This window comes from Myxine glutinosa, chromosome 13 (genome assembly GCF_964187855.1).
Source record: "Myxine glutinosa chromosome 13, kmMyxGlut1.1, whole genome shotgun sequence".
NCBI classification, from domain to species: Eukaryota; Metazoa; Chordata; class Myxini; order Myxiniformes; family Myxinidae; genus Myxine; species Myxine glutinosa.
In genome coordinates, this window is record NC_136273.1 from 42,637,392 (window position 1) to 42,660,351 (window position 22,960).

The 22,960-nt window shown below is 41.6% G+C and overlaps 1 protein-coding gene across 1 annotated transcript in view; it reads right to left on the reverse strand.

Annotated features, from left to right (window-relative positions):
- Positions 1 to 1,107: 1,107 nt before the first annotated feature.
- Positions 1,108 to 22,960, reverse strand: part of LOC137438882 (noelin-3-like) — a 139,893-nt gene continuing 118,040 nt past the window's right edge. The window contains exons 3-4 of the mRNA XM_078767367.1: positions 17,332 to 17,532; positions 1,108 to 2,190 (exon numbers count right to left, since the gene is read on the reverse strand). Coding sequence (XP_078623493.1) covers positions 2,173 to 2,190; positions 17,332 to 17,532 — 219 coding nt within the window. The 3' untranslated portion in view covers positions 1,108 to 2,172. The remainder of the gene's footprint in view (positions 2,191 to 17,331; positions 17,533 to 22,960) is intronic.

Sequence of the window (22,960 nt, forward strand, 5' to 3'; positions counted from 1 at the left end):
GATTTGCGATGAAGGAATCCCATTCAGAACTGCGACACTTTTCACTAGGACCGGACGTAAGTTGCTTTCTCGACTTTGTGTAATCATTAAGAGGCAAAGAGCTGGGATCTAAATGCTCTGCCAAGAGGAATCAGCCACGGTGTGAGGCGCCCGTCGCAGGTACCCTTTACCTGCCAAAATGGAATGGCATTTCCCTTGCGGTGTGCCTCCCAGTCAATGCCCCGTCATCCAATGCGCTTTCTTTACCTGATGCAACAAGTTTCGAGACACGCACCTGCACCGTTGCGCTCGTGTCCTTGGTGTCTTCTGGGTGTCATCACCCTCATAACTTCAGAGTGTAGAGCAACCTCGCCCACCCCCCACCACCATCCTTCCCATGCCTCCTCCCTCCAAGCCCTCTCCCTCCCACAGATCTTCCGATGTCCCTGCTCTCTATCTTGTTCTCCCGCTCCCTTTATCATATGTTTTATGTTTTATGTCAGTTTGTCTTTTTATCATATGTTTTATGTTTTATGTGTCAGTTTGTCTATTTGTGATCAATGTTAGCTCTTACACAAGCCTCGATCTTGTATATAAAAAATAATAATAATAATAAATAATAATAATAATAATCACCTTGATATGAAAACGTCGGTATCTAATGTGTGTTTTTGAAGACTTTGCTCCTGGATATTTTATCTTTAGTGCCATGACTGTAGAAACAATTTTCCTTGGTCCTGGTTGCTAAACCATATTCTGAGATGTTTTATAAAGAAAATAAAACGAATGATCCTTTGCTGTTAAGAGATAGATGCTAGGTAAGTAATCAACCGATGTATCATCAAATCGATAGCCGATGTCCGAGGGTCGGGAAAACGAATATTTCGAACATACGAAACACATCCACCAAACCCTCGCCACATATTTTCTTTTCCCAATTCACATGAACACAAAAAATCAATGGATAACCCCGAATGACAATGTATAGTACTGCTGTCAAAAAAATTGGTTCCGAGGCGCTTAAAACACGAATTTGCTGAATATAGCGATTTCTATACCAGGAAAATCAGCAATGTTTTCCTATTCAGTGTTACAACCTCCATTTTGGCCACAATGACAAATTCCAGCTCCAGAAACACGGAGTGACTTTATTTTGATCTATGTGAACAACAGGAGGACCAGCCCGATCGGTACACGCAAAGTGGTCCTGAAAGACTAACCCTGCACCTGTTCAACATCTGTGCCCTCCACAGCATTACGTGGATGAATGTGCTGAAGAACATAACAAAGCATGTACCATATATCCCTTTGGCCATACCGGTTACATGCAAAACCAAGAACCCGAGTTCATATTAAAGTCGTTGGAAGTACAGAACTCCACAGAAACCAATAGCAAATCTCAAAATACGCATGGAGTATTACAAAACGGGTATTTTATACCAATTCCAGTGCTTTAGACCCTGCGGAACACAAAAAAGAGGAGCTTTCATTCAAGGTGTCCACGGTAGAATGCTCCATCTGCAGGCAATCGTCGACAACAATCTAACAACCTTGCTATGATCGTCACATTCTCCAAGCACCTCTTGTGATGAGTCAAAACTTGCATCTCGGACACAACTCCATGATATCACGATATACAAAGCAACCGACGCCGTGAACCAACTCCATGATACATCGACACGACATCAGATATCTCAGGCAGTACCACGCTCCCAATTTTACGAGTCAGTGGTACGTAAAGCACATTCGAGATGGTGAGATCCATTTGCTCTTGGTTCTGGAACCTTGTGCCGCAAATGATGAAATGGTCCACTTATCTATAGTTCACATCTCCGCAATGGTGTCCTCTCATCATCACTCCGGCACTCAGAATTTCCCTTGCTCGGTATTTCCATTCGCACATTGCTTGCTCCTCGTTTTCCCTCATTCTCTACTACCCCCCACTCTTCTTCCCCTTCCGCCATCCACTTCCCCACGTCGTGGCTCATTTGCACCAGACCTCACTCCAATCTTCTGGCCCCTCCGGCTGCAATTTCCTTGCAAGTTGCATTGGCTCAAAGAGTGCCAAACGATTAACGCTCCATCTCTGCCTCTCTCCCTCTCCCTTTGTTATTTTTGTTCTACACAAGCTGTCTGTACAGTTTCGACTCGACGATCCCATCGTGACCTTACCGGGTGGGAACTCCATGCAGTTCATTCACCTTCAATGTTCTAGAAATAAGGGAAAGGTGAAAGAGAAATAAAAAGATGAGAATTGCACATCATTATTGATATTCCAAACCCCATGTCATAGAGATTGTCCATGAAATTCCCAAAACCATACCAGAAGGGGGATCAATTTTGTCATTTCTGAATATCATGATCATAATCCTCATCCCACTCATTATTGATATCCCAAACCCCATGTCATAGAGATTGTCCATGAAATTCCCAAAACCATACCAGAAGGGGGATCAATTTTGTCATTTCTGAATATCATGATCATAATCCTCATCCCACTCATTATTGATATTCCAAACCCCATGTCATAGAGATTGTCCATGAAATTCCCAAAACCATACCAGAAGGGGGATCAATTTTGTCATTTCTGAACATCATGATCATAATCCTCATCCCACTCATTATTGATATCCCAAACCCCATGTCATAGAGATTGTCCATGAAATTCCCAAAACCATACCAGAAGGGGGATCAATTTTGTCATTTCTGAACATCATGATCATAATCCTCATCCCACTCATTATTGATATCCCAAACCCCATGACGTAGAGATTGTCCATGAAATTCCCAAAACCATACCAGTAGGCGGATCAATTTTGTCATTTCTGAACATCATGATCATAATCCTCATCCTCATCTCACTCATTATTGATATCCCAATTCCCATGACATAGAGATTGTCCATGAAATTCCCAAAACCATACCAGTAGGGGGATCAATTTTGTCATTTCTGAACATCATGATCATAATCCTCATCCCACTCATTATTGATATCCCAATTCCCATGACATAGAGATTGTCGATGAGATTCCCATAACCATACCAGTAGGGGGATCAATTTTGTCATTTCTGAAAATCATGATCATAATCCTCATCCTCATCCCACATATTGATATCCCAAACCCCATGTCATAGAGATTGTCCATGAAATTCCCAAAACCATACCAGTCGGGGGATCAATTTTGGCATTTCTGAACATCATGATCTTAATCCTCATCCCACTCATTATTGATATCCCAAACCCCATGTCATAGAGATTGTCCATGAAATTCCCAAAACCATACCAGTAGGGGGATCAATTTTGTCATTTCTGAAAATCATGATCATAATCCTCATCCTCATCCCACATATTGATATCCCAAACCCCATGTCATAGAGATTGTCCATGAAATTCCAAAACCATACCATTAGGGGGATCAATTTTGTCATTTCTGAAAATCATGATCATAATCCTCATCCTCATCCCACATATTGATATCCCAAACCCCATGTCATAGAGATTGTCCATGAAATTCCCAAAACCATACCAGTCGGGGGATCAATTTTGGCATTTCTGAACATCATGATCTTAATCCTCATCCCACTCATTATTGATATCCCAAACCCCATGTCATAGAGATTGTCCATGAAATTCCCAAAACCATACCAGTAGGGGGATCAATTTTGTCATTTCTGAATATCATGATCATAATACTCATCCTCATCCCACATATTGATATCCCAAACCCCATGTCATAGAGATTGTCCATGAAATTCCCAAAACCATACCATTAGGGGGATCAATTTTGTCATTTCTGAACATCATGATCATAATCCTCATCCCACTCATTATTGATATCCCAAACCCCATGTCATGGAGATTGTCCATGAAATTCCCAAAACCATACCAGTAGAGGAAATCAATTTTGTCATTTCTGAACATCATGATCATAATCCTCATCCCACTCATTATTGATATCCCAAACCCCATGTCATAGAGATTGTCCATGAAATTCCCAAAACCATACCAGTAGGCCAGTAGGGGGATCAATTTTGTCCTTTCTGAACATCATGATCATAATCCTCATCCCACTCATTATTGATATCCCAAACCCCATGTCATAGAGATTGTCCATGAAATTCCCAAAACGATACCAGAAGGGGGATCAATTTTGTCATTTCTGAACATCATGATCATAATCCTCATCCCACTCATTATTGATATCCCAAACCCCATGACGTAGAGATTGTCCATGAAATTCCCAAAACCATACCAGTCGGGGGATCAATTTTGTCATTTCTGAACATCATGATCTTAATCCTCATCCCACTCATTATTGATATCCCAAACCCCATGTCATAGAGATTGTCCATGAAATTCCCAAAACCATACCAGTAGGGGATCAATTTTGTCATTTCTGAATATCATGATCATAATACTCATCCTCATCCCACATATTGATATCCCAAACCCCATGTCATAGAGATTGTCCATGAAATTCCCAAAACCATACCAGTAGGCCAGTAGGGGGATCAATTTTGTCATTTTTAAACATCATGATCATAATCCTCATCCCACTCATTATTGATATCCCAATTCCCATGACATTGAGATTGTCGATGAGATTCCCATAACCATACCAGTAGGGGGATCAATTTTGTCATTTCTGAACATCATGATCATAATCCTCATCCTCATCCCACATATTGATATCCCAAACCCCATGTCATAGAGATTGTCCATGAAATTCCCAAAACCATACCAGTCGGGGGATCAATTTTGTCATTTCTGAACATCATGATCTTAATCCTCATCCCACTCATTATTGATATCCCAAACCCCATGTCATAGAGATTGTCCATGAAATTCCCAAAACCATACCAGTAGGGGGATCAATTTTGTCATTTCTGAATATCATGATCATAATACTCATCCTCATCCCACATATTGATATCCCAAACACCATGTCATAGAGATTGTCCATGAAATTCCCAAAACCATACCAGTCGGGGGATCAATTTTGTCATTTCTGAACATCATGATCTTAATCCTCATCCCACTCATTATTGATATCCCAAACCCCATGTCATAGAGATTGTCCATGAAATTCCCAAAACCATACCAGTAGGGGGATCAATTTTGTCATTTCTGAATATCATGATCATAATACTCATCCTCATCCCACATATTGATATCCCAAACCCCATGTCATAGAGATTGTCCATGAAATTCCAAAAACCATACCAGTAGGGGGATCAATTTTGTCATTTCTGAACATCATGATCATAATCCTCATCCCACTCATTATTGATATCCCAAACCCCATGTCATGGAGATTGTCCATGAAATTCCCAAAACCATACCAGTAGAGGAAATCAATTTTGTCATTTCTGAACATCATGATCATAATCCTCATCCCACTCATTATTGATATCCCAAACCCCATGTCATAGAGATTGTCCATGAAATTCCCAAAACCATACCAGTAGGCCAGTAGGGGGATCAATTTTGTCATTTCTGAACATCATGATCATAATCCTCATCCCACTCATTATTGATATCCCAAACCCCATGACGTAGAGATTGTCCATGAAATTCCCAAAACCATACCAGTAGGGGGATCAATTTTGTCATTTCTGAATATCATCATCATAATCCTCAACCCACTCATTATTGATATCCCAAACCTCATGTCATAGAGATTGTCCATGAAATTCCCAAAACCATACCAGTAGGGGGACCAATTTTGTCATTTCTGAACATCATGATCATAATCCTCATCCCACTCATTATTGATATCCCAAACCCCATGTCATAGAGATTGTCCATGAAATTCCCAAAACCATACCAGTAGGGGGATCAATTTTGTCATTTCTGAACATCATGATCATAATCCTCATCCTCATCCCACATATTGATATCCCAAACCCCATGTCATAGAGATTGTCCATGAAATTCCCAAAACCATCCCAGTCGGGGGATCAATTTTGTCATTTCTGAACATCATGATCTTAATCCTCATCCCACTCATTATTGATATCCCAAACCCCATGTCATCGAGATTGTCCATGACATTCCCAAAACAATACCAGTAGGGGGATCAATTTTGTCATTTCTGAACATCATCATCATAATCCTCATCCTCATCCCACTTATTATTGATATCCCAAACGCAAAGTCATAGAGATTGAGGATGAAATTCCCAAAACCATACCAGTCGGGGGATCAATTTTGTCATTTCTGAACATCATGATCATAATCCTCATCCCACATATTGATATCCCAAACCCCATGTCATAGAGATTGTCCATGAAATTCCCAAAACCATACCAGTAGGGGGATCAATTTTGTCATTTCTGAACATCATGATCATAATCCTCATCCCACTCATTATTGATATCCCAAACCCCATGTCATAGAGATTGTCCATGAAATTCCCAAAACCATACCAGTAGGGGGATCAATTTTGTCATTTCTGAACATCATGATCATAATCCTCATCCTCATCCCACATATTGATATCCCAAACCCCATGTCATAGAGATTGTCCATGAAATTCCCAAAACCATACCAGTAGGGGGATCAATTTTGTCATTTCTGAACATCATGATCATAATCCTCATCCCACTCATTATTGATATCTCAAACCCCATGTCATCGAGATTGTCCATGAAATACCCAAAACCATACCAGTAGGGGGATCAATTTTGTCATTTCTGAATATCATCATCATAATCCTCAACCCACTCATTATTGATATCCCAAACCCCATGTCATAGAGATTGTCCATGAAATTCCCAAAACCATACCAGTAGGGGGATCAATTTTGTCATTTCTGAACATCATGATCATAATCCTCATCCTCATCCCACATATTGATATCCCAAACCCCATGTCATAGAGATTGTCCATGAAATTCCCAAAACCATACCAGTAGGGGGATCAATTTTGTCATTTCTGAACATCATGATCATAATCCTCATCCCACTCATTATTGATATCTCAAACCCCATGTCATCGAGATTGTCCATGAAATACCCAAAACCATACCAGTAGGGGGATCAATTTTGTCATTTCTGAATATCATCATCATAATCCTCAACCCACTCATTATTGATATCCCAAACCCCATGTCATAGAGATTGTCCATGAAATTCCCAAAACCATACCAGTAGGCGGATCAATTTTGTCATTTCTGAATATCATCATCATAATCCTCAGCCCACTCATTATTGATATCCCAAACCCCATGTCATAGAGATTGTCCATGAAATTCCCAAAACCATACCAGTCGGGGGATCAATTTTGTCATTTCTGAACATCATGATCATAATACTCATCCTCATCCCACATATTGATATCCCAAACCCCATGTCATAGAGATTGTCCATGAAATTCCCAAAACCATACCAGTAGGCGGATCAATTTTGTCATTTCTGAACATCATGATCATAATCCTCATCCTCATCGATGCTGCTGAAGTAGTTCCCAAGCCAGGGTGTTTTGTCATTGTCTTCCCAGCAGTCGTCATGGCAGGAATTCATATTTTATTCAAGATGGGGGCAATAACTCGCCAACTCTACTCTTCGGGAAGGACATTGTGGGATCTTTGAGGTCCACCAACAAATGCTGGCAGATTTGACGCCCAGTTTATCGTCCATCCGAGTGAAGACGCACGTCCAATGGACGTTAGCCTCACCAAGATGGCAGTTTATATTAGGCCGAGATTCGAACCCAGGCTAGACAGCTCGAGGATATCGTGCCAGAAACCGAACCTAAACCACAGCAAAAGCGATCAGCAGCTCAGGGCAAGCATTTTAAGGATTCGAGTTGTTGTGATTACGAATTGTGATTGTGATTGTGATTCGAATGTTGTGATAGTTGTGATTGTGATTGTTGTGATTGTTGTGATTGTTGTGATTTTGTGTTGTGATGAATGTTGTGATTCGAATCGGGGACACCGATTCGATTACGATGCAAAATGCACCAAATCTGATGCACCGTCATGACGCATTGGTTAAAAGAAATTCCACTTCACTTGCAAAAATTTACTGAAACTCAATTATCCGATTTGTCCGAGCTCAGGGTGAAGTTAAGCAATTTGTAAAATATCAAACGGCAGCAAGTTTACCAAGGTTAACGAGGTAATCCATTTGCAGTTTCTCATTTCCTTCAGCAGATATTCTACTACAAAAATTACTTTAATGCAAATATTTCCGCACGAGATACGAAAGGTGTTAAAGGTGTCCTCGGAACGAGGTAATCAACGATAGTCCAAGAAACGCTAACGTTTTCATTCATATATTGAAATGTTGCATCTATTCATAGGAATGAATATATTATTACTCCTGCCAGGGAGTAATGCATTCGATTGTGTGTGTGTGTGTGTGTGTGTGTGTGTGTGTGTGTGTGTTTGTGTGTGTGTGTGTGTGTGTTTGTGAACAACATATCTGGAAAAGTTCTGAACGGATTTGGATGAAAGTTGGTGGGATGATCGCCCTTGGGATATTAAAGGATGAATTGATTCGTTTTTGGTGAAGCTCAGGATATTATTCCGGATCCAGGAATTTTTTGCAGGATTGTTTACCATTGGAAGATAGGGCTCATTTTTTTTAACATTATCTTCTATATATTCTATATTTAACATTGTGATATGAAAATAGTTTTCATATTTGTTGTAAATGTAGTTTAAACTCGTGGTTATGCGTTGGAGTGGTGTATTGTTTAGCAGCGTCGTCTTCAAGGTTCTTTTTTTTTTTTCAAATAAAGACATATTCTGTAATTTTAAAACCACCAAAGTTTCCCCGTTTCATAAAATGTATCGGTTGATACGTAATGCTTTAAAACTGTATTTTTTTTTTTTACCTGAGAAGAGATATCAACATTTACCTCAGCGAATGTCAATCGCGGTGTCAGTATTTGATGAACTTATAAAGACTTAGGTGACTTATAAGTGTAACCAGCATGTGCACGGGATTCTTCCCAGAAGAATGAGTGGTCGCGTTAGCTTGTACGACTCAAAATGAGCGAGTTTTGTTTTGACGTTTGGGCCAGTTTTACATGTTGTATCCCGAAGGAATGAAACGAACGTTTTCCTGGCTTACAATTTTATTTGAAGTCACAGGTACCTCAAAATACACTCATTTATGTAGAATTGAACGCTGAATCCGAAAATGTAAGTGAAATTGCCTTGGTTTCTTTTATCATTATCTTCTATATATTCTATATATATATCTGTGCAGTGTCTGTCTTAGTCAGGTTCACTATGTTCTTTCGTTCAAAATTTTGGTAGATTAGCAAAATTATACATTTTTGGAATATTCAGAGCATGAGGAATCCAAAAATTAATGTTTACATTTGCGTAGACACCTTTGCGAAAATGACACTCAGGACAGTGATGAAGATCTGTAAAAGCATATTCCTGAACGGTATAGACCTCGTAGATCCTGCGTATAGGACTTATAGTTCAATCTGAAACTACCTATAACTTCCTATAACAACCTATAACTTCAAAGGACTTGCAATATCATGTGTTATGTAATACAGTTATATCACAAATATAAAGACAATGGTTTTCAATTACCTTTGTTTGTTGCTTTTCTATAATCCTGAGCACTATTTTGAGGCCTTTATTGGATTCCTTGACCCAGAAAACATAGGATTAGCATATTTAATTAAGTCTCTAGGTTGACTAGAAGCCGAGATCGCGCAAAATATGTATTTTATGGCGGCCATTTTGAAAATCCAAAATGGCGGCCATGCAGGTGTCTGTGCAAATGCCAACATTGATTTTCAGATTCTCCATGCTCTGAAGATTCCAAAAATGTATAGTTTTGGTAATCCCAAAATTTTGAAAGAAATTATATTTGTTAACATGGTGAACCTGACTGTCTTGTGTTGTCACTGAACTACTTCCTCAAACTTTTGTGAAATCGTACTATTCCAACTTGACCCACGGCGGGAGTATGCGCTCCACTGAGTGGCGTTCTAGTTATGCTTGTAGGGCGAGGGGGTAGGAATGACTTTGGAACTTTTAGAAATGTATAGTTTAGCAAGGTACGTGTTTCAGGTAGTTCACCATTTTAATGTATTAAGTAGGGAATGTTAGATTAAGAATTGTCCTGTTTAAATGTGCATCATGTAAAGGGTGATGCATCGTCTAATAAATAGCAAGGAATTAAGGTGAAGTTCTTCGATGTGCAACCTGATGTAATCTCCAGATGAGGTGCCGATGAGGCCTAGAGAGAGGGAGGGATAGAGAGGAGTCTTGAAAGGGGCGTCATCCAGAAAGGGAAGTGGTCATCCAGAGAGATAGGGGAGTTTTGAGGTCTCTTCGGGTTTTTTTTTTGGTTTTTTTGCTCACCTGAGAGAGACGCAGTTTGGTCACCTCAGGAGTTGCAGTTTGCTCGTTGCCTGCTTGTCTCCTGGTTGTTGGTTCGTGGCTGCTCAGGAGTCCACTTTGTCAACAACCCCCACAATCAAAAAGGCCTTTCCTGATTCTCGTTGCTCTCCCCGTCCGTGCTTGAATCTGGAGTGTGGCGCCTTCGTTTCCTTATTCTAACATTGTAGAGAATTGTTTGTTGTAAAATCTGTGTTTCTCCTCCCCTCCACCCCATCCCAACATCCCATCGTCGTTACCCCCACCCTCGTGTTCAATTCTCTCCTGTTATTTGTTGGAAGGAAATAAACCATGCTAAATCACAAACTAAGGACCCTGTGTGCTTCATTTGGTTCCATCGCATGCGAACCCACCCTAAATTGAACGCAGTCCTTGGGAGTAAAAAGCCAGGTCGGTGCATTCATCCAGTGCTCAGTAATTATCGACTGCGAGGCACGACAACGTGTGTGTGTGTGTGTGTGTGTGTGTGTGTGTGTGTGTGTGTGTGTGTGTGTGTGTGTGTGTGTGTATATACACCGTGCCAATAGAAAGTTTACACACCCTTTCAAAATTTTCACCTTTTGTTGCCTTATCGCCTGGAATTAAATTGCTTGAAATCAGTTTTCCCACCTTTATTTACACATCGTAACCCACAACTTCCAAGTGGAAAACAAATTCTACAAATTTCAGAAAATTAATTAAAAATACAAAACTAGAATATCTTGGTTGGATAAGTGTCCATCCCCCTTATAATAGCAATTGTGAATTAGCTCAGGTGTAACCAATCACCTTCAAAATCACACACCAAGTTAATTGGCCTCCACCTGTGTTAAATTGTCGTGATTCTGATTATTTCAGAACAAAATCAGCTGTTCCTGTAGGTTTCCTCTGCTGGGTCGTGCATTTCACAGCAAAGACTCAACCATGAGCACCAAGGAGCTTTCAAAAGACCTCCGGGATAAAGTTGTGGAAATGCACAGACCAGGAGATAGGTATAAAAATATTTCAAAGGCCTTGAATATCCCTTGGAGCACAGTCAAGACAATCATTAATAAGTGTAAGGCGTATGGTACCACCAAGACTCTGCCTAAATCAGGCTGTCCCTCCAAACTGCATGACCAAGCAAGGAGGAGACTGATCAGCGAGGCCACCAAGAGGCCAATGGCACCTTTGAAAGAGCTACAGGCCTTTATGGCTAGGACTGGTCATTGTGTGCATGTGACAACAATATCCCAAGCACTCCACAATTCTGGCCTATACGGTATGGTGGCAAGAAAGAACCCAATACTCAAAAAAGCCCACCTTGAGTCCTGTTTGAGGTATGCAAAAAAGCTCTGTAGATTCTGAAGCCATGTGGCAAAAGGTTTTGGGGCCAAAATGCAAAACATTACATTTGGCACAAACCCAACACAGCACATCACCAAATAACACCATCCCTACTGTGAAGCATGGTGGTGTTAGCATCATGTTATGTGGTTGTTTCTCATCAGCAGGGACTGGGGCGCTTGTCAGGATAGAAGGGAAATGGTTGGAGCAAAATACAAAAAAATCCTACAGGAATATCTGCGGCCCTCTAAAAGAAAGCTGAAATTGGGACGGAAGTTCACCTTTGAGCACGCCAATGACCCGAAGCACACAGCCAAAGCTACACTGGAGTGGCTGAGGAACAAAAAGATAAATGTCCTTGAGTGGCCCAGTCAGAGCCCCGACCTAAATCCAATCGAAAATCTGTGGCATGACCTGAAGATTGCTGTCCATCAACACTCCCCACGATGCTACTTGACTGAGCTTGAACAGTTTTGTACAGAAGAATGGGCAAATATTGCCCAATCAAGGTGTGCAAAGTTGGTAGAGACCTATCCCTACAGACTCACAGCTGTAATTGCTGTCAAAGGTGCTTCCACCAAGTATCACCTCAGGGGTGTGGACACTTATCCAACCAAGATAATCTAGTTTTGTATTTTTAATTAATTTTCTGATATTTGTAGAATTTGTTTTTCACTTGGATGTTGTTGGTTACGATGTGTAAATAAATGTGGGAAAAGTCTGATTTAATGCTTTTTAATTCCAGGCTATAAACCATAAGGCAACAAAAGGTGTAAATTTTGAAAGGGGGTGTAGACTTTCTATAGGCACTGTGTATACAAATCTAACCCTCTAATTTGATGGGGCAGCAGGGCACAGATTGAGTCCTATCACAGCACTTGCTGCACAGCTTGTTAGCAACAACCACGACCGATGCAACAACTTTCTGCATGACAACCAATCCAGAAAGTTTACAGGACGTCGTGACTGGGTTTCACCCATATTATGAACTCGTGAGAATGGCACACTACAAAATCGTTTACGTGTGACCATGCTAGGCTAGGTTGGTTAAAAAAAATTTGAACGCTCTAACTTGGTGAAGTAGCAAGGTACAGGTCGAGTCCAATAACAACAAATCCTGCACGACCTGTGAGCAACAAGCATCGACTCCCACACAAATGCATTGTCTCTGCTCCACTGAGCCCCAGTGAGTAGGTGGGTTGCAGTCAGGAAAGAATCAAATAAACAATAAAATAGCCCTGAGTGGGCTTACAGTCATCTATTGGTTGAGTAGAAGAGCTATATCGGGTTTCAGAGCAATCGGTAGGTAAATAAGGGACGAGTATTTGGGGGGTAACCCACCACCCTTCCCCATGGGGGCCTCCATGATCCGAAATGGAAAAATTACCACGAGTGGGCTAACGGTCATTTCTTGAGGTTGTAGTTCAGTCGACTGCTGATTTGGGGGAGGTCCCCTTTGGGAGCACCCCGTAATCTGAATTCGAAACATGTAAGACCTGGCGATCCTGCCGACCATCAAATAGAAGTACTGTATTGGGTTTCAGGGCAATCGGTTGGTAAATAAGGGATAAGTAGGGACGGACGGACAGACATCAGGAAATCACGACCCATTTTATATTGTCATCTCTTTGATAATCGAGATGAGATGACCTAAAAATGGTTCTTCTGAGTCGGAATGTGACATGACACTTACATCATGCGCATAGGTGTACCAAAGCACAGGTGTGTTCCGTCGTGTGGGCAGAGACGATGCTTTTGTGTGGGAGACAATGCTTGGTGCTCACAAGAAACAAGTATCGTCTCACAGGTTGCATTTTCTGGGTCATAACAACAACTGAGAAAATTATTCAGAAACCATTAACTTCGATTAAAATTAAAACCATATGTTGCTAAAGTATGCATGTTCGGCAAATGACCAGAGACAAATTCAGAGGTTTTGTGGAATTTTGAATCACAAAATGAGTATGTCTGTGACGACACTGTTATACACTAACAAGACACTTACTTTGGAATGTGGCTGCTGTCAACGCATCCTGTAAGGATCAAGACCAGTCAATGAAGACACCAATGATGTCACAATGGAATGAATGTCCAGAAAGGTCAACAATATGTGGAAGCACATTTAGAACGAACGACTACTACAACGGTCCATCCCATCTCCCATTGAAGCTGTCCGCGAGAATCCAAAGGGAGTTATTGACACTCCTCGTACGAAGCAGCGTCCAACTGTGCCAACATCCATTTTCCGCAGAAGGGTCCATTTTCTAAATTATACATCCAAGAATGTGCCCAACATGCTCTATTGGATTTACAGTGCAGTCAGAAAGTATTCAGACCCCTTCACTTTTTTCACATTTTGTTATGTTGCAGCCTCATGCTGAAATCGTTTAAATTCTTTCTTTCCCTCATCAATCTACACTCAATACCCCATAATGACAAAGAGAAAACAGGATTTTAGAAAGTTTTGCAAATTTATTAAAAATAAAAAACTGAAATATCACATTGACATAAGTATTCATACCCTTTGATATGACACTTGAAATTTAGCTCAGGTGCCTCCCATTTCTCTTGATCATCTTTGAGATGTTTCTACACCTTGATTGGAGTCCACCTGTGGTAAATTCAATTGATTACACATGATTTGGGAAGGCACACACCAGTCTATATAAGGTCTCACAGCTGACAATGCATATCAGAGCAAAAACCAAGCCATGCGGTCGAAGGAACTGCCTGCAGAGTTCAGTGACAGGATTGTGTCGAGGCACAGATCTGGGGAAGCCTACAATAAAAAATTCTGCTGCATTGAAGGTTCCCAAGAGCACAGTGGCCTCCATAATTCTTAAATGGAAGAAGTTTGGAACAACCAGGACTCTTCCTAGAGCTGGCCGTCCGGCCAAACTGAGCAATCGGGGGGAGAAGGGCCTTGGTAAGAGAGGTGACCAAGAACCCGATGGTCAATCTGGCTGAGCTCCAGAGATCCTGTGTGGAGATGGGAGAAACTTCCAGAAGGACAACCATCACTGCAACACTCCACCGATCTGGGCTTTATAGCAGAGTGGGCAGACGGAAGCCTCTCCTCAGTGAAAGACACATGAAAGCCCGCTTGGAGTTTGCAAAAAAGCACCTAAAGGACTCTCAGACTGTGAGAAACAAGATTCTGTGGTCTGATGAAACCAAGATTGAACTGTTTGGCTTCCATCTGACACAGTTGTGTGCCTTTCCAAATCATGTCCAATCAATTGAATTTACCACAGGTGGACTCTAATCAAGGTGTAGAAACATCTCAAAGATGATCAACCGAAATGGGAGGCACCTGAGCTAAATTTCAAGTGTCATAGCAAAGGGTATGAATACTTATGTCAATGTGATATTTCAGTTTTTTATTTTTAATAAATTTGCAAAACTTTCTAAAATCCAGTTTTCTCTTTGTCATTATGGGGTATTGAGTGTAGATTGATGAGGGAAAAAATGAATTTAAACGATTTCAGCATAAAGCTGCAACATAACAAAATGTGAAAAAAGTGAAGGGGTCTGAATACTTTCTGAATGCACTGTAAATTAGGGCTCCTTGCTGCCCAGGGTAAGGTTGTGATGACAATGTTTCAGAAGAAGTCGGTAACTTCCCAAAAACAGTTGGCCTGGCCTTGTCATCCATGAATACATGTCTTTGGGAAAGTGGGTGGTTGTCACAACACAATCAAAATGTCCCTAGTACGGTACTTTTCCATGTCAGGTTACCTTGTACAGAGACAAGGTCAAGTTGACAATCATATGATAGGCAGCCCAGTATTATGAGGGATCTCCTACCAAACGGGATTGAGTCCATAGTGTTATTGGGCATACAGGCGGTTGCCCCTGAAACCGAGTTTTAGCATCAGTTGCATGCAGGAGAAATCAGCAATCATCAGACCAATGGATCTTTCACCAGGATGCGTGATTCCAGTGTTGACATGCCCGGAACTATGCCAAGTGAGCTGCTTTGAGTTCTGACATAGGAAGACGACATCTTATCAATCTGCTGGTTTTGTAACATGCAGCACCATCCCAAATCCAAACAGTTCTCATGGATAACCTTCGATGGAGATTCCCTTTATGCACAACACTGTGCTTGTGGCAAAGGGAATACATCTGAGAAGTTAGAGGTCACACGGAGTCCCACAAATTGAGGCATCTCTTTAACATCATTGGTTTGTTGATGTTTGCTGACCAATCTGCTGGAAGACAAATTGACGTCCAATTACACTGTATGAAATCTCAGGAATTAGTTCTTCCCAATAATTCGCTCTCTTTGGAATTCACCAAGTCTTCTACAGGGCATAGGGTTCAAGACCTTTAAATAATGACACCATGATATGGTAATACAGTTCTCATTGGAAGTGTCCAACAACATTGTTACATTCTCCAAACCTTGATCAGGTTAATTGTTCTTTTCAAGTCGATACCCCGACAGTGCTGTATGTACAAGGTGTGCAATATTGTCTTGGTCTAGTGCCGAATAGAATAAGGAGGGTTCTTTCACTTGTGTTTGAAATTTTTCATTTGGATTCATTACTTTTTCCACAAACGGTATTTTGTGCACTTAACCTTTTTCCAGGTGTGTGACATATTATTGTGCGTATGTGTGGGTGTGTGCAAGTTGCTGTTGATGAGCACAGCCCTTATCCCCCAGCAAGTGAATTGTTTGTATGTTTTGAGTAAATCAGAGAAAAAAAAAAGGCTGGGTTAATTTCCACCAAATTACGTACTGAGGATACCCAGGATCAGGTCATGGGCACTAAAAAGTCCCTCCGTGCTCTCCATGAGAGAGTGGTCCCCTCCGCAAGTAGGTCACCATAGCGGGAGGAGTGGGAGAGAGCGAGAGGTTCCAGCTAATTTAAAGCAAGGGAATTTTGCCTAAGGGAAGGGGATATTGACGCCATATTTCGCTCAAATACGGAAATGAGGCCATTTGCTCAACATCGCCACGGTGCACTCCCGCGGTGATATTTGTGACAGCTTTAACATAAATCTTCTTGATGTTTTACCAGGGTCTAAATATCCCGATCTTGATCAGTTGAGGTAGTAAGGGGTTGAAGAAGATGGGTGCATGCTCAAACACACGAAGAAGAGGAAGGGGAAACGGGGAGGGAAACAACAATGGAACCAAAAACGGAAAGGAAGAGGTGGGCTCTGGGAGTGTGAACACAGGTAAAAATATATTCTGACTGTATTGAATGAGGAATTTGCCTGTTCCACCGTTAGTTTCATGATTCACTCTTTGTTCGTTCATCTCTGTCTTTCTCTTTCTCTTTCTCTCTCTCTTTCTCTTTCTCTTTCTCTCTCTCTCTCTCTCTCTCTCTCTCTCTCTTTCTCTTTCTCTCTCTCTCTCTCTGTATTGCCTGCATATCTGTTAGATTTATGCTCAAAGACCATGGCCAAGTGAGCTGAATGCAAAGCGCTACATCTGGCGGCAACCGAGCACAGCTCATCACGCATGTAACCCCATACCTACCGTGAAGCATGGCAGTGGCAGCATCATGCTACATGGATGCTTTTCAGCGTCAGGTACTGGGAGACTTGTAAGGATAGAGTAAACTGCTCATTATGACGATTATATAAAATTGTACTGGAATATTCGGGCTGGCTTGATGAAATCCATTTATGGGAAGCATATTCCACAAGCCAGCACCTTGGTCGCAGGGTCTTTGGCAGGAGAAGATTCCGGTCGAACGCGAGTGTGTCTCCTTGGTGGATACGCCTGCTCACCGATCACCGCTCGGCGAAATCTCTCCTCCAGCAGGTGCATCTGCTCCTCGACGCGCCGCACATACTGCAAGTCTCGCTGTGCCCTCAAGTGCAGAGCCTCCAAAGATAAGGACATATTGCGTACCTGCTTGCCCAGAAACAGAGAAGAAGAGAGAGGGAAGGTGATAATCATTGTAATGCATGAAAAAGGCTTCTCCATATGGAGGATAATTGAGAAGATGGGCAGAGGGATTGTGTGGAGAAAAAGGCAGTGGAGAAAATAGAGTTTCCAGAAAAAGGAATAATTACATGAATAACATGAAATCACAAAGGGAGCATTGCTGCACTCCTACAATGATAATTGCGTTGTTAATAATGCCACACAATTTCAACACGGATGAGGTAAATGCATTTGTTTCAAATGTTGATCATTGGAGAGACTCCGATTTAAAATTCTCATAAACGTGGGTTTCAATTTTCCCTTTGTCTTTTATCGTTTTCTTCTTTCATCCATTGTTACCTTGATGTTCTTTTTTTGGCACTGGAGACAAGCGCAACTGCTCACTTGACATTTTCTTTTTTTTTTAGAGTCCTTTGTGTGCAGAATGTGGGCGTTTACTCCGCAACATTGAAATTATGTTAATAATAAACTCTACTCGATTTAATACCCCAAGTATAAACTGACATTGTAGTACTTTGCAGGAAGGGTGCTGCGTCTCGGAGCACACCGCCCTTTTGGAGAAGACTCATAAGACGTCTGCCAGCATTCACTTACCCATTTGACCTGTCCACAATTGACCTTTCATGAAGAGTAGGGCATTGTGAGTGTTGGCACCAGTGTTGGCAAAGACTGACGTTCGGATAAAGATGACAGGAATTTGTCATTTGTTTAAGGTGCCGGCGATATCACACCTACTCTTCATGAAAAACACCATGGGATCGTCAACACCCACCAATGACTACCATTGGCAGATGTTGGCAAACACAACTACAAACAAACACCTACCAGCGCCTACAGGCATCCATCCTAGGGACATCACGCAATTTGATTTCTAGCCTGGCATTTGAAACACCAGGGTGACAGTTTATAGCTGGGTCGAGATCCAAACCTATGATGGATAGCTCAGAGGCAAGTGCACAAACCCCTAAGCTATCCTGCCTGCCCTATATAAAACCTAAAGGTCCCTTCAAAACAGAATTCAATAATAATAAAACTCCTTGGAGTCATGGGTTAGTAATAATAATAAAAAAAGCCAGGGGCTAGCAGGAGAGCCCATAGGTATGCACACTCACCTCTCAGATGTCTAGACTGGGTTATAGAATCCCAACCCAGAAGCAAAATGTCGTCTTGGTGTTTCACAGGTCGAATGAGGCATCAGTGTTAAACCATCAGTGTCTGCCAGCATTAGTTGGTGGGAGTTAAAGATCCAACAGTGCTCATGAAAAGTAGCCGAGCTATTGTGGGCACCCTGACCAACAATTCCTGCTCCAACATACAGGAGGCACTGAATCAACTGGACAGTTGTGCCCACAGCAAATTATGTTACCTGCAGCCATGTGCTGCATACGAAAGTAGAAAAGGAGGAAAAAGAAGCTCCTCCAGGTAGCCTCTAACCTGTAATCCTGTAGCCTCCTGGTTAAACTCTCAAATCCACAACTATCGGGGTCGCCTTTCCGCAGTGGTTGTACCCCCCAACAAAATTCGGGGGCCAAATCTTCCCCCATTCTTCCCTGCTGCCCGGATTTCTCAGGGTAGCGCAGTCATGGTCAGAGTGTCGATTGGTCCCAATGGACCGGCCCTTTCCCTCTTGTCTCTGTCTCTCTCTTTCTCTCGAACTTTGTTGTGGCACTGACTTCGTGAAGGGGGGAGGGAGTACGCCATCACGTGGGGGAACTCTTGGTCGTTCCTGGGAGATCGATCAGCTGTCTCCGTGCCACGGGCTTGTTCGAGAGAACTGTCCGAGGCTATGCAACAACACCAACTCTCAAATCCAGACTGTCCTCACACCACCACTGCTTTGTTCCATTTTTTTTCTCCTATTTATGGAACTGCGTATTGTTCAATCCCATTCTTCCCTCCAGGAATTCAAGTTGGCAATGCATCACCATGTCATGTCACTTCCGTCCCTACCTTTTCTACCCTACGTAACTTATCCCAACACGCTCAGTTCCTGCATGGTTACTTAGCTTCCTCCCCTCCTCTCTCTCCTCTTATCCTGCTTAATATTCCCTAGCATGTTGTGTCAAACGGGCAGTGGAGACACCATTTTTCGTGTGTTGCCGTTTTACCCACAGTATCCTCGTTCTTCTATGAGCTGATATTTTGTACACAAAAAAAAACGTTTTATCGGCACAAACCTCAAAAAGATTTTGAAGTCAAACAGAGCAGTCCACATCCTCTTACTTCTCTGTTGGTTATCTTCCTTTGTACCCCATTCAACCAGCACCTTTCCAATCCTTCCCATTCTTCCTCTCCTTTTCCCACCCATGAAGTATCTGATCGAATTTGATAAACGAGCTGTTCACTTCTATTTTGTCATGGAATCTCATATTCCTTCTCTGCCCCTCTGAAAATAAAATAAAACAGAAACTCTTTCAACGCATTTAATTATCAACAATAGGTGAAACTCGGGTTTCTGGATCTCTGACATATTAACCTACTGCAAGTGAATACGAAAAGACTTCTTCCACAAACTGCCTTCCAAGGCCAAATTCCAACCGGACTTCCTGTTTGGTAGACAAATAAATTAACGAATGATCACATCCTGGTGTTTCCTAATTCTAATTTCCATCATATTTCCTTGAGAAGATGAGTATACTGATGTGAAATGTAATCCCTTGCACAGGTATTTCATGAAGGATACCTGGTGGTTGCCTGCTCCTTATTGGCTTGATGTGGCAGATCTCCGAATATAAGCAGATTTGAATGTTTTCCTTAGTATTGGGGTAGGACACCTTTGTAGAACTATCGTAGAACTACTGCTGTGGAGTCGAATATCTGACTGTCCTGTCATTCCAGTGCTGAGTAGCTTGGTGGTCGAGTGGATAAATCTAAGTGGGTTCGATTCCCATGGCTTCTCAGTGGACATTGCCACACCTTGTGGTGGAGTGACGACTTATCTGGGATCAATTCTAACCTTGAAGTGTTCACAACTTATGAGCATGCCGACGCTCTGTCAAGCATATGGGCATTGTCATTGGTTGTTATTACTAGCCCTAGAGGTGGGAGTAACCTTCTCGGCCGACCTTCGGTGGGCAATGCGCTTCGGCACAGTCTTGGAAATGTACTTTATAATATTTGCCATTTTTTGTAGAAATTTTATTGCTCACAGCATAATGCAACCTTCACATACACGGATTATTCTTACGAGTCCTTACGGATCGCCAACTCGTAGTCAATCACAAGCATCCGTAAATAACTCGCTGGTATCCGTAGATAACTCGTCACAACTCGCAACAACTTTTGACATGTCAAAAATCATCTTCCGTTATTTACGGATGCTTGCGATTGACTACGAGTTGGCGATCCGTAAGGACTCGTAAGAATAATCCGTGTATGTGAAGGCACCCTAACATACTCCATATCGCAAGATAAAGGAATAAAATTTTGTAATACCGGTTGCCACCAAAGGTGGCGCTATTCCGCCACATGTCAATTATGGAGTTTCGGTGACATCCACGTTTTCTCCATTATAGTAAAACTCTTGTTCCGGCAAGAAGTGCTGCATGACAGAGCAAGTCATATTCCGATTAGTACATGAATACGGTTGTCCTATCCTATAATCATATAGGTTGTGCATATTTACCTCCGCCACCAAAGATTGATGGAGGTTATGTTTTCACCCCTGTCTGTTTGTTACTTGCCGGAAAAAATTCCGGCAAGTATGTTGGTTGGTTGGTTGGTTTGTTTGTCCGTCTGTCTGTCTGTTTGTGCGCAGGACTACGTCTACATCATTGCACATAGCATCGCCATACTTTACACACATATTTGTCTTGCCCTAGAATCGACTGTGCCCAATTTTTAACTCTCTAGGCCCAAGGCCTCCATTATGACGTCATAATTCGACAAGTACAAAACTTCATCCAATCAAGATGCAATTTCTTGAGCGCCATATCGGCATAAACTGGTGGAAAAAAAAAATAATGATCACGTCATCGGTCACGTGGTTCGGCCGCCATCTTGGAAAAACCGAAAAACTTTGCACCTCTATATCTCCAAAAGTGCTGAATAGAATAGTGCCGTGATGGCGGGGAGTGGTTGGCAAATCAAAAAAAAAAAGTACATTCCGGCAAGTCCTCGGTCTCTGACCGATTTCTAGTCTGTTCGTCCGTTTGTTTGTTTGTGAACAAAATATCTCAAAAAGTTGTGGAAGGATTCAGACGAAATTTGGCAGAGATGTAGCGTTTGTGACAAGGACGAAATGATTCGATTTTGGTGAAGATCTGGATCTGGATCCGGCTACTAGAAATTTTAAAGTGATTCTTCACCATTGGGAGATTGGGCCAAAAGCGATACATAGCAGAATATCTCAAAAAGTTATGGACGGATGATTTTGATTAAATGTGATTCTATATTGTGATTTTCTAGTCTACTCTGGGATACAAAACGTAAACTGTTCACCCGGCGGAGGTATGCTCTCGACTAAGTGCCATTCTAGTTAAATATGATATGCTACTTATAAAAAACAGGCCATGCATGAATTCCTTGCCTCCAAAATAAATGAGATGTCTTAGTGAAATATAAAAATGATGTCGATGTAAAATTACAGTAAGGTAAATCCATAGAATAGAAGTGCATTTCTGGATCAAGTAAAGTTCGGATTGGATGTAAGTGAAATATCCAAAGTCAGCAAAGACATCATGGGCCAAACGGCCTCCTCGTGTGTGGTACATTTCCTCATATATCCCTGTATTAATAAATATATATTTGCGTACTACACTCTCCAAAAAACAATTAGATGAACTATTTATAATCCTGAGTATGTATAAATATCAATGACATTAATAATTAATATATTGAGGAGAAGATCCAAAGCTAAACGACCCCCAAAATCACATGCATTGTGTATTTTGACAAATGGCTGCAGCTTTTCTTGTACCATTATTAATCCTAAATATCCCACACCCTACATGAGGGGCAACTCATGTTTATGTACATCTCAAAGTGCACTTCACAGCACATTCAGCAATCGGTGTCCTGAGGCAGCCATTAGCGAGGATGCGAGACACACTCTATCATAGTTTATCGCTCCAGGTTAAAAATCATCCCTAAGAGAGAACTAGATTCTATTATAGAATATGTCTGCCTCATAAACCGTTTAAAGAAGATCAGCGATATCGGCAAGTAAAGTGGAACATCAACTCATTATGCGTGCTCCATTGTTAGGGTTATGGCAGTTCCTCCTCTCCCTCTGGGCCATTGTGCAGACAGCTGCACATGATGATGAGTCTGAAAGTTTACCCATGCTTTGTTCACCTTATACCATCCAACCTCAAACTACAGACAAATACGGTCCACCAGAAAAAAGGAATTCATTCCCCCATCCAACACGCTACCACCGTTTTGATGCTGT